Genomic DNA, 18,234 nt, shown 5'->3' with positions numbered 1-18,234 from the left:
TTGCATTAATTTTTAAAGTAAGCATCGTTTCAAACAAAAGCTTGGTATAACTTTCTTTAATATTTCATGAGCCAACACGCTGGGCTCTAGCACCTTCTCTCTGAAGGGCTCTTAAGTACCTAGCAACTATCTCAGCAACTACCACAGAACCTCTGAGATGGAAGAGATAATCCACTTTGCAGGTAGGATAACAAGTAACGGAGGAGAAATGTGTTGCTGAGTTTCTACTGAGAGTTACTGGTGACACTGAGAAAATAGATATTTTAACTTTAAAAGTTTTAGACTTCACTTCTCTTTCTCAAGGCCACGGCACGAGACTGAGAACTCCTGTGGGAAGAAGAGGTGAGCTTCTCACCAGATTCTCAGGGCTGTGCAATTCATGCGTAGTTGAAGCGCAGCGTGTGATGAGGGATTTAAACATGGCGCTGACGATGATGCCTTCCACATTTTGGGCTGTGGATTTGTTGTCCACCGTGGTGAAGTTATTTCCAAACCCAGCCTTGTCTGGAATGCAAAGGCACCAATTAAAGGCAGTGGTTCCATTCAGCTACATAGTTTAAAGAAGTAATGAAGTACTCCAGGAGTTACTGAAGGGCTACACAAAATACAGAAACAGAGGACTGAGGATACTCCCGGTTTGATCATCTCTATGAGGACTTAAAGATAAACAACTCATAGTCTCCTTCAGAGTCTTTACTATGACACATTCCACCACTTTGAGAAATGTTTTAAATGATAACTCTTAGCAACAAAAAGAGGATCAACTGTTGACCCTATGAAAGTCTTTTAAACCTAAGTAGTTTTTAAATAGGTGATCACGTAAAAAAATATATGATTTACTGAATGGTCCCTCAGTGGAGACAGACTTAATTTGATTTGGCTTTTTTGGTGGTGAAGAAGGCTGGCTTCTCACTGGAAACTGTTCAGTCTGTGAGAAGCGGAGTGAGGTTGGGCCGACCAGGGGAGCCGGCAGGGGGAGAAGAGGGGGGACAGGGCCCTGCAGGGGCATTCATGCCAGCACTGGAAACACAAAAGACTGAGTCTGGCCAAGAGCTGCACAAGACTTCTAGCAGCTTCTAGGGAGTCCAGAGACTCCACAGCCACATGAATTGGAAAATCTACAACCTCCCTCGGATCCGCCTCCTTATAACTCATTCACACATGAAACGCCGGTGAACTGAGGCCATCACCCTATGTGGCATTTTAGGCCACTTTTTCACATTTCCATGGACACATTCTGTGGCCTTGCCAGGGTATTCCTCATAGCTTGCGAGCCACCTGTGGACTGTAGGGGCAGGATGTGTGCAGCTCCAAGGCTGGTCAGATAGGGATGTGTGTCTCTGGCTGGCTGATTCATCGTGAGCCGCTTTAACGTCTCAAGAATTCCAGAGGGAATTCATCACTTTAAAGGAACAGACCTTATTACCAACCTCTCACTGTCTGTGTCAATGGGCCGCAGATTCTCTTTAGCTTTTACATTACAGAAAGAAATGTTTTAGTCTATTCTTATAGTTTCTATCTCAAATAGGTTAAAAAAAAGAAAAAAAAGTTTGTAATCAAGAAGTTCTCTTGCAGTACCTCAACTACGACTCTCACTTCATTGATTTATAAATTGGTTATGTGCTTGGCTTAAAACAATTTCAATAACATAGATTATTTCAGGGATTCTATAGGGAACAATATTTTCCTTTAATGTGAAAACCAAACAATAAAGCCTGGGGTACAAACAGAAAAACTGTTTCTAAATCCATCACAAATAAAAGGGGGAGTGGCATGAATTGGGGGGTTGGGATTGACATAGACACACTACTATGTATAAAATAGATAACTAATGAGAACCTACTGTCTAGCACAGGGAACTCTACTCAGTGCTCTGTGGTGACCTAACTGGGAAAGAAATCCAAAAAAGAGGGGATATCTGTATACATATAGCTGATTCACTTTGCTGTACAGTGGAAATGAATACAACATTGTAAAGCAACTATACTCCAATAAAAATTAAAAAGAAAAAAAGATTATGAAAGCAGGAAAAATAAATAAATCCATCAAATATAGCTCCATTATAAATTAATCAACCACTATCACACATATACTATATAAAAAATAACAGCCTATACTAAGAAGTTATTTCTTCCCAGACTCTAATTAAAATGTATATTTTACTCAGTCAGGCTTCATACATCACCTTCATTTCATTACTGCATTTGCATTCAAGTGGTATTGGAGGTGTTCATGTATTATGGATGCCATTCGTGTTCACTGGTTGTGCCCTGTAATATAGGTCTCTATACTGGAGTTTTCCTAAAGCCATGAAGCTATAGTTTATGAGCCTATCTATAGATCCCTTTGCCCATTCTTTTTAAAATTCAGTATATGTGTATATCAAAATTATGTTACTACTATGTTTACTGTCATGTTTTTTTTTTTTCCTTTCCTATTTTATTTTGTGAAAAAATCACCAAGCACTATGCCTGGCTCATTTCATATTTGTTGAACTAATGAATATAGTTCTTTGTTCCTTGATCCTTGCCTCAGAAGTCATATGACAGAAAGTCACGGGAGAGAGAGGAGTGCCATGAGTAGAGCGTAAGGATAGAGGGGCTACAGGTGAGGGTGCCGCAGCTTTTCCAAATTCCCCTCTGCTGAGCTAAGTTGTCCTCAGAAAGCCTCTAAAGTGTGTCAAAGATGATGTACAAGCTTCTCGTGTTCATATTTTATTACACACACGATGCACACGCACACAGGTATCTTTTCCTCTCCATTCTACCCCTGGAAATTTAGGGTGTCTCTGAAATGCTACCTGCTTTACCTCCCAGCGAGTTCTCCTAGAACTCGGTACAGCTTTACTTACTGTCGGTGACCGGCTCCATACAGAATCCTAGCAGAGCATGCAAGAAGTCCACTACGTTATTGAGAGAGTCTTTGTTCACATAGTCCCTCATGGTTTGTCGGAACTGCATCTTATCTAGCTTGTATAACTTAGTGAGGCAGTTCTGGGCCTGCAAGGAAGGAAGAAAAGTGAAGAAGTCACAGGTACCCGCTTAAGCTACAGGGACACCAGTGGTCTGCGACAGAAGCCCTCAAAAGGCAAACATTTCCATCCATCCCTGCCGGCTGCCGCCCACACACACTGCCAGCCCCTCCTGTCTGAGAATGCATTGGGCAGAGACAGGCTGAGCAGTACTAGGTATATGACTTGGAGAAGGGCTGCTCCTCAGGAGAAACCCCAAACTAGGGGCTAGTGCTGTCCCAGAAGGAGCTCAGTATTTTTGCCAAGATCAAGATTTTAAGATCTCAAGGAAAAACTTAAAGTGTAAAATTTAGGTAGGTGATAGGATTGGTCATCAAGGTTTAGAAAACCTCAAAGGGTTTGTGCCATGGGAAGGAGCAGGCCACTCCCATGCTCAGCTGTCTTGAATTTAAGTAGATTTAACGGATGGTGTGACTGGGCTGTAGGAAGTGCTTTGTCCAGAGTCCTCTTATATGGTCAGGAGGGAAGGATCTTCGAAACATGAAAGAGGCATAAAATAAAGGCAAGTCTAGTTTGTTGATTTTTGTGTCTGCTTCTGAATGTGGAAGTTTGGTATTTAAATAGAAGTTGGTCTTCAGGATATGAAAAGCAATTGACCATTCACTAGGCCCTGCTACTCAAAACTATATTTCTTATGATCCAGCAAATAATTTTGCCATCTAGCAAAGAAAAAGGAAGTAATCCCCACCATCAGAACAAATAAAATCACATTCATTGGTTGGAGAAGGCCACAGACAGGATGCGCTAATACTATCTGAGACCCTTAGACGTCTCCCTAACCCTCTCTTACTACTGAGAGAAAAATCACATTTGTGCAGTGCTTTGCTGTTTAAAATGCGTTTCTTGCTTGTAAGTGCATAACGACATTGGACTTTCACACCTTCTCTGTGATTTGAAGAGTTTCCCTATATTACAGCAGAAGAAACTGGACTCAAAGAAGTCAAGGACTTTGCCCAAGTTGATACACCAAGTTTCACAGCAGAGCCAAAATTAGAAGCCAGGGTCTTACCTCCTCATAGTGGTTATTTCTCCTATGATATAATAGTCACATGAATAGTTTAGATAGTGATTGTTGGGGAAAATGTATCTAGATAACACCTACTTTGAAAAAAGATTTAAGATGACCAATAATAGAGATTAGTTGATATCTTGTGGAGAACAAGATCATCATAAAAAAGAAAGTCCTTAACAATGGAATGAAATCAGAAAATGATAAGAGAGAACTCTGGGTTGAGGGGAAAAAGCTAAAGATCAAATGGGAGGGGACTTCCCTGGTGGCGCAGCGGTTAAGAATCCGCTTGCCAATGCAGGGGACACGGGTTCAAGCCCTGGTCTGGGAAGATCCCACATACCGTGGAGCAACTAAGCCCGTGCGCCACAACTACTGAGCCTGCATGCCACAACTACTGAAGCCCGTGCACCTAGAGTCCGTGCTCTGCAACAAGAGAAGCCACTGCGATGAGAAGCCTGCGCACCACAACGAAGAGTAGCCCCTGCTTGCCGCAACTAGAGAAAGCCCACGGGCAGCAACGAAGACCCAATGCAGACAAAAATAAATAAAATAAATTTAAAAAAAATAAAGAAGGGAGGGGTGGCTGGGTGAGGACAACCTTAAAGGAGGATAGAGAAATTTGGACAATCAGACAGAAGCAAGGAAGTTACATCCCTGAGAAAGCAGTCCCTGAGAACTGGGACTTATTGGTGGGCCTTAATGGTGGCCCAGAAGAAAATTTAAGTTACATGACCATTTTGACAAATCAAGGCCCAGAGAAAGATTCTTGGAAAACTCGAGAGGAAAAAGGAAGATTATAAAAGGTTGAAAACTGTAATTAGCAATAGGCATCCTGGTGTGACCTTGTTATAGTCTCTCCATCTGTATCACAAAGTCAGGCGGATTGATTTTTTTTTTTTCCATTTTTCCTTTACTCGGTCATAGAAGATTGGGAAATTAGGTGTTAACCAGAGGTTACTGGTTGCTAGCTGTAAAGCAAGCTTCTTTTCTTATAAAATAAATGATTCTTGCTATAAAATGAAGCCTGTAAAGTACTTCTTGCTTCTCTGTAAAATACACCAAAAAATGCATTGTTTCCAATCTGCTCTTTAGAGGCTATTAGGACGTCTGAATGAGTTCAATCAGAAGTTTAATCAAGAATCAGAATATCAAACCATAAGCATTTTGATTCTGAATGAGTATTTTAAACTTCTCCAAGAGATATAAAGAGTGAATTCCCTTTCAATAATTTGGGACAAGCTAATGATTAAACTATTCCAGGAAACATGCTGGAATTGCTAGGCACTTTGATGAACATCATTGCAGTACTAATTTGTTTATTAAAAAAATAAAATATAGAGGACCTGATCTGGTAGAGATAAGAAATATCTTTAATATATTAAAAGTAACTTCTGACAATCTAATGCCAGAGAAATCTGGAAATATCTAGCTTCCTGAATTAGACATTCCCAGGGAATATTGCTCAAATTTCTCTCTCGGGGCTTCCCTGGTAGCGCAGTGGTTGAGAGTCCGCCTGCCGATGCAGGGGACACGGGTTCGTGCCCTGGTCCGGGAAGATCCCACATGCCGCGGAGCGGCTGGGCCCGTGAGCCATGGCCGCTGAGCCTACACGTCCGGAGCCTGTGCTCCACAACGGGAGAGACCACAACAGTGAGAGGCCCACGTACCGCAAAAAAAAAAAAAAAAACTTCCCTCTTGGACAACGTGTTTACTAAGCATGGACAAGTAAGTATAATCCCTATAGTGAGTACTGAACTGGGCTACTAGAGAATAGAGGTATTGCCACGTAAATCAACAAAGTTGAGAAGGCAGGTAGAAAACTGGACATCCTGAGAGGAAATATTCAGTACTCTTGAGGAAAGAACACATGGTGATTAAGTAGTAACAACAGCCTCTCAAGTGGTTTCTGACCCAACTAGCCCTACCTTCTCCTATTCTAGAAAGACAGGTTCTGATGTCAAAACGAGTTTATACCTCCAACTACAGCACGACACTTCCTTTTATATTTTGATGCTTGATTTCATAGAATTAGTTTTCTGCATGAGGAGTGATGTGGTTTTAGCCTTGAAGGCGTTTATTCATACTGTGATAGAATAAAAATCAAAGATCAAAAATCACATACACATGTGCAGAGATGGGGGCAATGTCAGCTTCCTACTGCCTTATTACTTATTATTTTGATTTCTTAAAATTTGGGGCCTCAAAATCTAGATCTTGGTCAAAGTTTTCAAGTTTCAGAATTTAGAAGTTAATTACTATGAATAAAACTCCCCCATGCAAATAATTAATATAATACAACACAAGCGAATATAAAGGAAAGAGAATGATATACAGATGGATAGATAGGTAGATGATAGATTAGGAAAGTAACCCAGCATGCTAAGGCTGTGTGAACGTTTCACGACAAAACCTAATACCAAGGAAAAATGGGCTGGCATTAGACTTTGGCATGATCCTAAAACTCTGCTAAGATATGCCAAAAGGTTTCCTGCTCTCAAATTTGCATCAACCCCTTATTTTTAAGGGAATATTTTCTTATTATTTCAGTTCAAGAGTATGTATGAGGGCAACTGTTGCAGTTTGGACTTGTTGTGGAGGTGGGTTATTGCTCAAGTCTTAAGTGAACAGTAGTCATCAGTGGAGGCAAATGAAAATGAGCTGGAATTACATTTCCATGTTCCATTACAGAATTATGCTTTGCAAGCCTGAGCGCAGAGTTTCAAGTTTCACACAGTTCAAAGAGATATGATCTCAAATATTTAGCAGTCAAGGTTCATTCTCAAACAAAGCAGCCAGAAAATGACTGGCCACTTTTGTAGTCCTATTTTGTCCCAATAAGGGCCATTTTCCATATCTAAGAACAACAGACCAAGTCCTAAACTTTGATCCCTTTTTCTAATATAACGTATGCTTCCATAGTGCCCAGGCAGGTGATTAAAAAGTTATTTGCCACGGACTATCAGAAGCTTGCTAAATGTATTCATTTTTGCAACGTTCTTTCAAACTCGAATTCACATGTTCCAATTATACACTCTTTTACCAGTTGGGAGTTGGCCTGCCCAGGCAGGAGGCAGAAGTGGTTTTCCCAATTAAACTTTCCTAAGCCTGGGTTTTAGATGTCTTGAGATATCTTGTGGGAATCCTCCCACCTTAAGACAGCATTAATTACCCTTACAAAATACAGTATTCTTCAGGGAACACTGACCCTCATTGTCAAAGGACTCATGCCTAATTTGGAGGGAGGGAAGAGGAAGAGGAAATGGAATCTACTTTAGTTCTCTTACATTCTCCCGGAATACCTGGTGTCTCAGACGATCCCCAGAGAGCCCTCGGTGTCCTTCTCCGCAACCATAGGCACATCCCAGAGACTTCACTATTTTGATGAGCATGGTTAGAGCAAGCCTATGGTTGCTGACAGGCGTACTTTCATCCTAGTACCCATGAACGAGAAAGAAAGAAGATTCGGTTCATTTAGTCACTAGGATTCTTCTGGTGCTAAGACTCTATTTTATTATTAAACCAAGTTTCTATGTTTTGCAGCAAGCCCCTGCAATTTGGGAAACAGAATTGTTAAGGGCTCGACAGGCAAGCTAACTTTTCAAAACTCTAGAACGGACTTACGAGAAAGAAAATGTTTATGCATTTTGAACACCCTCTAGTGCTACAGGATATGAATGCAGACCTCTTTATTAGAAGACATGCTTTCGTATCCTCGTTAGACTATCAGAATAATTGTCTAGAGAGAGACAGTGTGGACTATCAGTGATGAAAGCAAGTAGATTTGCCAGAAGGTACCCTCATCAGCAGGCTTCTGTTAATATCACCAAGCAAGGATTATTGCTAAATTTCTGGAACTGATCAAAGTCTGAAACTGTGAAATCATGTGGCAATTTCTGACATTTTCAAAGGACTTTTCTAATTTTATACCTTCGTTATATTGTAATATTCATGCACAAGCAAAGAGAGAATATGTAAAAAAAAATTGTAAATATTCAGCATGGATCTTTGAGGCTAAATCGGAAGCCCTCCCGAGGTGAACTGTGAGAAGTGTTATCATCCTCTCTCTTGACTCATTTAATCCTTGCTCTTGGTGAAGAACATCGCTTCCAGAAAAATGAACTTTCTTGAATTATTTCCAAAGAAGCATAAGGAAACTGTTGCTAAGGAATGATGCAGATCCCAGCGTGGGAGTGCCATTACCTTCAGGAAGCTCCAACATTCCTCAGTCCTTCTAGCTACTTTCTGCTGTCAGCACAGCCACTGCGGACCTGAGAGTCCAGCTCCCGTTCCTTAATTGCGTATGACGGTAGGTAAATGAACTAATCTCTCTGTGCTTTAGTTTTCTCACCTGTGAATCGAGGCTCCTAATAGCTTCCCTTCCTACTTCATCAGCTTACTGTGCCAAACAAATGAAATAATGAATAAGAATTGCTCTGTAAATTGTGAAGGCCTTTTCCATCTTCATATGCTCAGGTTGATACATAAACTTTGGGGCCATCCACGTAGAAAGTATACTCAAAAGCAGGGAGGGTGTGAAAGGGATGGGGGTTATCTAGACATCATGTGCTGTTCATTATGTGATGGGGTAGGCTCTCTGCTCCCCTAATGTTATATAATTGGTCCTTTTTTTCTAACCAAATGCTCAGGTAGTGGATGTGGTGTTGGACTCCAGAGATGCCCCCTTCAGAACAGAACATTCATTCTCTGAGCCGCTGGGAGTATTGATGGATGATAGCTCTCAGGTGAGTCCCTCTCCAGGCATTGCCCTTAGCTAAAGAGACCTGCCTTGACCCAGGTTATGCTCTCCTCCTGGAAGCAGTCTGCCTCCAATGGCTGGTCAAGAGCATAAAGAGTGTGTGTGGGGAGGTGTGTGGAATAAAGTGGGCTCCCTTACTTCACCCGGGGATTACCTTGAAGAGCCATCCCATCTCTGGAGCTCCCTGTGTGATGGGCTGAAGTCTCTGTTACAACTACACTGCAATTCAACTTCTCTCTCTGCCCCATCCTGCTTCTTTTACACCCCACAGACGTTGATCCTGAGCAGACACCCCAGGAAACCTCCTGTGTGCATATCTCCTTGTCTGAGTCTGTTTCTTGCGAACTCTACAGCTCAGATGCTTGTAAATGGAAGACTCAAACATACACACACACAGATACATACATTTATTTATTTATACATGCATACATACATACATACCAAATTCAGAAATGTTTTCAATTCAAATCTTAGCTCCATAACCTTGGGCAAGCTACTTAACCACTCTGTGCCCTACAAAATAGGAATCATAAAAATATGTATTTCACAGTTTGTGAGGTAAAACATGGAAGGCATGTAATAATAGCAAAACCAGTGTTAATTATTATTTCTAGGTGTGGGGCACTGCTATCTACTGGGGGCAACATTGCGCAAATTAGAAAAGGCACTCCTCTCGGTGGATGAACTAGAAAAAGGTGAATCCTCTCAGTAGATGCAGCCCTTGGGTAAACAGCTTGGTGAGCAGAGCTCAGACTGGATTTCAGTCCTGTCTGGACTCCTTAGGCGAGAGCCCTTGTGGAGTACACAGCCTGCACAGCCCAAGGTCACCCTGGGTAAGGGCTGATTTGGAAGATTGACTTACATACATTTAAAAACTATTGATATCATATGTTCCTTTAAAGCAAATTCCTAGCTCCAAAAGCTTTTTGTAAATATCTATTGGTATTTCTTTGGACCTTCAGATGTCCTTGCGATTTTGGCTCCTCTAGCAGAAGACATTCAGAAAGTTGTATCCAGCTACAGGCAGAAATCAGGACAGATATTAAATAACATTTCAAGCTCTCAGTACCAGTTAGTGGCAAATATAGAAATAGAAATTAGATCTTCCTTTCTGAATTAATCAATTCCCGCATGCTCCTGGCATTACTAGGTTGCAAAATTAGATAAACCTCCTGATTCCACTGAAAATAACAGATGGGATAGAGGCAGAACAGACCTGTGTGACTCCCAAGTACAACGCATCTGACCTACGGTCAGGTATGATTTTATAAATTCTCTGTATTACAAAGAATATTATTCTGTAGAACTAACTAAAAAACATTTGTATCTTTGGTGGCTGTTTTGGAGAACACATTATCTGACTCTGTAAAATCCCATCCTGATTTGGTTAAAGTAGCATTTATATTATCAAGTAGCATTTATATTATCAAGTTTCTAGTATGATAGCTAAATTTTAAATAGGTAAGAGACTTGCAGTTCTTTAATATGAAAGTAGATGAAAACACTACTTTGGGGACTTCCCTGGTAGCGCAGTGGATAAGACTCCGTACTCCCAATGAAGGGGGCTTGGGTTCGATCCCTGGTTGGGGAACTAGATTCCACATGCATGCCACAACTAGAGTTTGTATGCCACAACTAAGGAGTCCACATGCCGCAACTAAGGAGCCCGGGAGCTGCAACTAAGGAGCATGCTTGCCACAACTAAGACCTGGTGCAACCAAATAAATAAATATTAAAAAAAACAAAACCAAAAGAAATCCCCACTACTTGGGTGAAATTTTTGAAATAAAAACAAAAACAAAACAGAAACAAAATTCTAATAATGAACTTCAGAGATCCTCATAAACATAACAAAGCCCTCATCAATTTAGGGAATATCTAAGCTTTACTGATAAGAGCTTATCAAAATTTCACAACTTTAATTTTTTTCTATTTTCCCCTGAATATTATGACATAATAACATTGCACTATTCTCTCTTTGAGTGGCCACCTAAATTGGCAGGTAAAAAAATTGAAAATTTAAGAATCTCACTGTTTGCTGTGTTTATAAATTTGGTCCTTATAACTTGTATTTGTTTGCTAATTCCTACATAACTGTTGATTGAATAATTCCTTAGATCTTAGGATTCAATATCAAATCCCTTGTGATCTATATCATCATTTAGATAATTTTCATCTACAGTGAGATCTGAGGATCCTTGGATTGTCTTCAGTGATGTTTGGGAAAGTAAGAAGTTGGGGACCTTAAGTACCAGAAGATTCTATTAGAATTGGAAAACATATACATGATTGAGGCAGGAGAAGAAATCCTAAAGAAAAGCTTAGGTTCAGGAACCTAAGAATATTGGGGCAGAAATAATTAGATCAGAGTCCACAAATATTGGGAAAAATGAGAGTAGACAATCAGGGAAGAAACACAGATGATTAAATGCACATTAAACATGCATCGGGTAGGACTGGAAAGAGATGGAGAAAAAAATATAAAAGAGGAAAGAGCACTGAAACACTTATTCAGATGTAAAAACCTGATAGCCTACAAGAAAATAACAATTTATATTCTAGATAATATGTTGGTGGTAGAACTCTGTACAGTGAAATCTTATACTTCTAAACACTTGGCCTGATGTGTAGATTGTCACCTGTTAGAGATTCAAATCTCATTGATTTCAATTCCTTAATAGCATTTTCCAACTAAAACCCCAAATTGAAATCAGCATAAATTATATGGGTTTAAGCTGTAGTAGTTCTTATTTAAAATTCAAATTAAAAGAGAAAACTAATTAATGACGTTAAGCCCTGAGATCATAAATCAGGTGTTGTCAAGTCAAAGGGAATTAAATTCAGGAACAATCAGTAATAAGAAAGCTAAAGACACCTGGAAGTGACACACTGAGACATAAGAGAACCAAGGCTAGTCTTCCAAACCAACACCAGCAAAGCAACTAACTAAACAAAAATTTTCCCTTTCTTTCCCTTTACCTGTGATTGAAGCAGGCTACCTAAAAATGTGTTCCTTAAATCAAGAGAAAGAACTTTATTTAAATTTTTTCAGGAAAATTATACTGCTTATGATGGACTAAATGTTTGCGTCTCCCCCAAATTCATATGTTGAAGCCCTAACCCCCCAGGGTGATGGCATTTGGAGATGTAGCCTTTGGGAAGTAAATTTTAGGGTTAAATTAGGTCATGAGAGTGGAGTCCTGGTACAATAGGATTAGTGCCCTTATAAGAAGAGACACTGGAGAGCTTGCTCTCTCTTTCTCTGCATGCACATAGAAAAAAGATGTCATGGGAGCACATAGCAAAATGGCAGCCACCTACAAGCCAAGAGAAGATGCTTCAGAATGAAATCTACCTTGCTGGCACCTTGATCTTGGACTTCTCAGCGTCCAGAACTGTGAGAAATAAATTTCTGTAGTTTAAGTCACCCAACCTATTGTATTTTGTTTTGGCCGCCTAAGAAGACTAGAATGCCACTCCATTAGGTCAGACCCTGAAAGTTTTGAGAGAGGGACTGTTGTTGGCAGACTGAGAATTATGGCAATGTAGTGTATCTGAGATATTCTCTTGCAGAATTAACATGACCAGGGAATTCGTTCTAACACTGCTTGGATGGCAATGGCTTTTGAATGTAGAATACAATTTCATGTAACTGTTTTTACTAATACCTGCTGAGAACCTAATGAAGAGATTTCTAGACTCACCATTTTCATGCTCTAGTGACTAGCTGCTATTCTGAGTCAACAAATTGCTGGCAAGAAAGAATTGGAAAGAAATCAGGAACAACATTTCAAGAGGACACAAAATGTGGTCCAGTCATACCTTCTCTTGGTTCTTATCGTTCTTCTCATGGGGGCCTCCTCCACCTCCACCTCCATCACCTCCTCCACCTCCTCCATTACCACCTCTTCCTTCTTCTCCTCCTCCATCTCCAGCTCCACTAACTGAAGGGCCCCCAAATCCAGAGGTGGAACTTCCAGATACTCCTTTGAACTGGAACGTTCCCTCACTTGGTCTTTTTTCCACAGTCACATTCTCCTTGTTTTCACTCTTCTTTCTGTTCTTTTCTACACAGGGCACCACACCAAGTTGAAGCAAGCATTCCACGATGTTCAGTGCCACATCGCAGATGCGAGAACTGATGTCATGGTTAAGGACAAGATAAACAGCCTTCAGAACCACCTGGGGGAAAACAAAAGTAAACTGAGAGTGATTAAGTTACTTGAATTACCTCTTCCTAAATAGATTTGGTTATTCCATTTAATACATTTCCTTTAGGCTGTTCTATGCACTTAAGCATAAATAATTCAGGTAATTTTCAGATGATCTTATTAAGCTGCATTGGGACCTTGTGTATGTGCTTAATATAGAGTACAAATCACCCAAGGAATTAAAAATGTATAAGTGTGTTATATCACTTAAGGACTCTAAGACTTGCCATAATATAGACAGTTAATGGAGATAGCAAAACATAATGAATTAATGGGAGAGTAATTATTTGCCCAAATGGAAACTTGTCAACTGATTTTTAAAATCAAAGTGTTTTAATTCCCTGCCAATAATGCTTTCTACCAATAATGGGTGAAGGGAAATGGTTTCCTTACGCACATAATAGAGGAACATTTGCACATTCGCAATTGTATCATTATCTACATTCAATTTTAAAAGCAAAATATTTGCATGTTTAAATTATGTCCTTATATTGATTTTAAAATTTTAAATTATTTGCTGACACAGGTTCCCTAATGTGAAATTAAAAAATTGTGTGACATATATTTGTAAAATATAACAACCCTTTCATTTGCTAATAACCATAATTAAGACAGGCATTCTTGAGAATGCAGGTTTAAATGTTTTAATGGACTTCTATTCATTGTCTCCTGCTATATGGGTGGTTTATAGTCATGCTGCTTATATAACAAAAGGAAACAAACAGAATTTTTTATTTCCATTCTAGGAAAGAAGGACTTGGCGTGCGCGTGCGCGCATGCGTGTGCGCGCACGCACACACACACACATTTACTACGTGTATTCAGGATTCACTAATGTTTTTAGATTATAAAATTATTCTGAGATCAGATCAAATCTAATGTAATGCTTAAGAAAAAAACAAAGGAAAAGGTGCATCTAAGATGGGTGATACACTTGTGAAATTTTTTTAAAAAGGGTAGCTTTTTCAGGGACTTCCCTTGTGGCACAGTGGTTAAGACTCCACACTCCCAGTGCAGGGGGCCGGTGTTCGATACTAGTCAGGGAACTAGATCCCACATGTATGCCAAAACTAAGGAGGCAATGTGCCTCAACTAAGGAGCTGGCGAGCCGCAACTAAGGAGCCTGCCTGCCACAACTAAGACCCAGCACAACCAAATAAATAAATATTTTTTTTAAAGGGTAGATTTTTCGTTTAAAGGCTCAACATTTCTAAGAATTTATATGCACATTTTATTCAACATTGTCAAAACTGGGCCAAAGATTCAGTATCTTTCAAGCTTCAGTAAGAAAAATTCTTGCTCCTTACAGAAAGATCAAGCATGCCATTCTTGTGGACAAAGTTATTGGTCCCATCAATATGTTCTGTGTCTTCCAAGTAGCTGTAGTTTATGCAGGAGTCTGTGAGGCTTCGAGGCAGGTTTGCACATGCCAGGGGTTCATGTGGCATCTCAGGTATAGGCACCTGGTTGCAGAGCTTCCTCATATGCTCACTGAAAAAGTCTGCATAGCCTACGTTAAATGACGCCAATGTGGTATTGAAGGTTGCAACTGTGATAGTGGAGATCTGGGATCGCACTAAAAAAAGGAAAGCAATGTCTTAGTTTTCCCCATATTAACCTACAACATCATGTTAGACAGTTATATTACTATTTAAATCATGACCACGATCACAGCATTAGCAGATATTTGACTAATAGTCTCAAAGCTATTCTCAACTCCCATGATGTTAAGTCATGTAATATCTGATAAACAATGAAGGCTACAGAAAATGTGAATTCTTAACTGGCTTCCTTGAGACCCAGGCTAGAATTTTTTGTCTAACAGGTGCATTTTACTCACTGTTAGATGACAGACCCTATTGGTATAGTTAAACTAGTTTGGTTGAAGTATTCCCCACAAGTAAATAGCTGTTAAAATATTTGGTTTTATCTAGTATATTTAGGTAACAGCAAACAAGAAGTATTCTTTTTCACCTTTGCTTAAGAATAATGGAACATAAATTTGTGGTGGTAACTAATAGATGTCATCAAATACTTGAAGTACAGCCCAGGGAAAAGAGGGACTAAATTTATGCTCATAGGTTAAGAGCACAGAATAAGAAACCCCCATCTTGGATCCCATCCAGAGACACACATTTGCTCCACAGAAAGCACAAAATAGCGGCTGTCTGGAAAGGGAATAGGTGGTCTTGGAAGGCAGGGACTTTCCTCCCACAGAAAGTGGACAAGCCCTTCAGAGGGACATCACAGATGCCCTCAAGTTTCTCCAAGCTCTGTAGGTCTATGCTCTTTCGAAAACAACCATGAATGGCTTGCCCTTGCTTTCCCTGAGAGGCATGGTGTTCATAGTGTGCTATCCAATAGCTCTTGCTACTGAGGAAATTTTAAGAATGGCTCACAAGTAAATTATCAAGCAATATAATACACGAATGCAATTTTTCAAAAAGCACACGGAGCCAGATTACAATGAAAATGGAACATGGAATAAAAACAGGAAACGGAACCTGGACGCCCACCTGTAGCGGCCGCCTCCAACCCACCTTCCTTGACGGTGTTTTCCCCATGGCTGTTGGAGTGGTCCGGCAGGTCGCTCACCAGCGTGTGATGAGAGTGGGAGTGCCTGCCGCTCAGGCTCTCCATCTCAGTGGCCGCGTCCGAGCTGCCCCGCCGGGTAAATTTCCCTGAGATGGACAAGAGCACCACAAGAGGGTTTGAAAATCTGAAAGATTCTCTGCCAAGATTCTGTCTGTCCAAAGGACAGCAGTGATAGTGAGGGGGTATTAGGCAGTATGTGAGGCACAGCCGACTAGCCTGCCTTGGGAACGTTCAGGGTCGAGATGATTGATGACGCTGCCTGTGATAAGGTCAGCCCCAATCTAAGCCAAATGTCAGAAACCATCTGTTCGGCCCCCGCTAGCTGTCAGCTCTTGCTTTTAAGCTGGGCTTCTTAATATGACATCCAGAAAGGTAAAAAAAAAAGCTCCTTTTTCTTTTCGTTACATCTTCCCTTTTTAATATCTGAGTTAAAGGGAAGTCTGTCTTTGGATTCACAATGAAAGTTAATGCACAGAACCCTCTAAGGCCATGTGTCCACATCAAGAATGATCTAATATAGAAAACTTGCGGTTGCCAAGGTGGAGGGGGTGGAGGAGGGGAGAGAAGGAATGGGAATTGGGGATGAGCAGAGGCAAACTATTATATATAGGATGGATAAAGAACATCCTACTGTACAGCACAGGAAACTACAGTCAATATCCTGTGACAAATCGTAATGGAAAAGAATATGAAAAAGAATATCTATATATCTATATATATCTGAGTCACTTTGCTGTACAGAAGAAACACAATATTGTATATCAACTATACTTCAATAAAATAAAATCATTGAACTATAGAATGATCTAAGAAATAGGGCTATGACCTGTCTAATTAAACAGGATTGCTGCATAATTCAATTATCTGCATTTCTTTGGCTATGAAGACACAGCATTATTTTGGTCCTGGGGAGCCTGTATTTGGGCCCAAATTCCTTGACTAAACTGTTCAAGAAAGAGCCACATTTCCCTGGGAGCCCTAGATCCAGATTTCTAAACAGGTCACTGAAGCTCTGCCCTACTTTGGAAGGTCTTTGTGGTCACCTAAAATGGTGGTTTGCCAGCCTCCTTTTTCCATGCCTCGCCTGTCTTCTCCAAGCCCGGAGAAACTTCCGAAGGAGAATGCGCTGCAGGTGGGGGACACATCCAGGTGGTCCTCGTGCAGCAGGAATGGCACTCCCATTCTCCGAGGCCGCCTCTTCCCCGCGTGGTGGAATGGGATGGAACCTTTTCTCTCTCTGTCTTCTTTGCGGCTCTTGAACTACAGAAATGAGAGATTGAAGGGTCAGGCACAGGGCAAAGGCAAGGTTACAGTTTGCTTCCCAAAGGGCTCCATGACCTGGGGTAAAATACAGGAAAAGGAGACCTGGAAAGTCACTGAATGTCATCCAATAGAGATGGAAGAAATTTCTACAATGTGTCAAAAGAGTGAAAGAAACTAAGGGAAAGATAATGTATTTCCTGGGGTTTTTTTTCTTTTGCTGGGTTGGGTTTGAGGAGTGCTCCTCAAAGTGTAGTTCCTAGACCAGCAGCATCAGTGCCTGGGAAACTGTCAGAAATGCAGATTTTCAGGTTCAACCCCAGACATACTGGATCAGAAACCAAAAAGGGGAAACCAGCAATGTGTTTTCATAAGCCCTGTAGGTGATTCTGATGCTTGGTAAAACTTGAGAAGCCCTGGATTAGAGTATAGGATCCCTGAGTCATCACTTGGATCAGCCAGTCTTTTTCTGTTCCATTTCTCCAGACTGAGATACATTGTTTCAACCAAACAACTTCATATGTGTGCCTCTGCCCATAAGGAGAGGCAACTCTATACTCCTACCAGTCAAATAAGTTCAAGGTCCAGTATAACTAAGAGTTTAGAATTGCTTGGAAATCTTTTAAAATATATCGACGTCTGGGCCTAACCTTCAGCAATTGTGACTTAATAGGTGTGGGGTCAGGCCTGGGCACTTGAATTTTTTTAAGTTCTGCAGATTCTCACGTGCAGCCAGTATGGAAAACCTCTTTTGCCCCCACTGATTGACATTTTTAGAAAAACTACAGCCATTGCTTATTACTACATCATCAATGAAGGCAGAGCACTGCTTGTGTGGCAACACTCTGAGTTCATAGATAGGTTGTTAATTCTGTGTTATTCATTGACATAAACCAGTCATTTTGCAAAAGAGAAAAATAAGCCATCACACATATATTATTCTACATGTATTATTTTCTATTTGATTAGCTCCATTCACTTATAAAATAGAGAGGTGAAGTGTGGATTCATAAGAGCATGAACTACTTAGTTAGAAGACCTAGTTTTGAGTTTGGACTCAACCTTTCAAAAACTACATAAAGTTTTTAAGGCTCAGTCTCATTTCATTTCATATTTTTTTTTGAGAATAATAATTAACATTTATTTAGTACTTGCGAAGTGCCAGGCACAATAAAGACTTTACGTGCATTATCTCAATCCTCATAACCTTCTGAGGTAAGTATATTATGTACCCATTTATAGATGAAGAAACCAATATCATTTTGCCAGTATCGCATGGGTAGAAAGTGGTAGGGTTGGAATTTGAACCCCAGTCAACTGACTCCCAAGTCAGTTTATTTGCACAAAGACTCCACCTTTAATTTCCCAC

At 40.4% G+C, this 18,234-nt stretch overlaps 1 protein-coding gene across 8 annotated transcripts in view; it reads right to left on the bottom strand.

Annotated features, from left to right (window-relative positions):
- The window catches only part of UNC80 (unc-80 homolog, NALCN channel complex subunit), a 242,990-nt gene that overhangs the window by 182,872 nt on the left and 41,884 nt on the right, over positions 1 to 18,234 (bottom strand). For 6 of the 8 annotated variants that reach the window (XM_049712089.1, XM_049712087.1, XM_049712084.1 and 3 more), the window contains exons 10-16: positions 16,649 to 16,865; positions 15,551 to 15,691; positions 14,318 to 14,586; positions 12,622 to 12,981; positions 7,328 to 7,474; positions 2,852 to 2,999; positions 356 to 504 (exon numbers count right to left, since the gene is read on the bottom strand). In XM_049712089.1, coding sequence (XP_049568046.1) covers positions 356 to 504; positions 2,852 to 2,999; positions 7,328 to 7,474; positions 12,622 to 12,981; positions 14,318 to 14,586; positions 15,551 to 15,691; positions 16,649 to 16,865 — 1,431 coding nt within the window. The remainder of the gene's footprint in view (positions 1 to 355; positions 505 to 2,851; positions 3,000 to 7,327; positions 7,475 to 12,621; positions 12,982 to 14,317; positions 14,587 to 15,550; positions 15,692 to 16,648; positions 16,866 to 18,234) is intronic. The other 2 variants (XM_049712088.1, XM_049712086.1) reach the window with 1 other exon arrangement.

The sequence above is a fragment of the Orcinus orca genome, chromosome 7 (genome assembly GCF_937001465.1).
Source record: "Orcinus orca chromosome 7, mOrcOrc1.1, whole genome shotgun sequence".
NCBI classification, from domain to species: domain Eukaryota; kingdom Metazoa; phylum Chordata; class Mammalia; order Artiodactyla; family Delphinidae; genus Orcinus; species Orcinus orca.
This window is presented reverse-complemented; position numbering and strand designations above follow the sequence as displayed.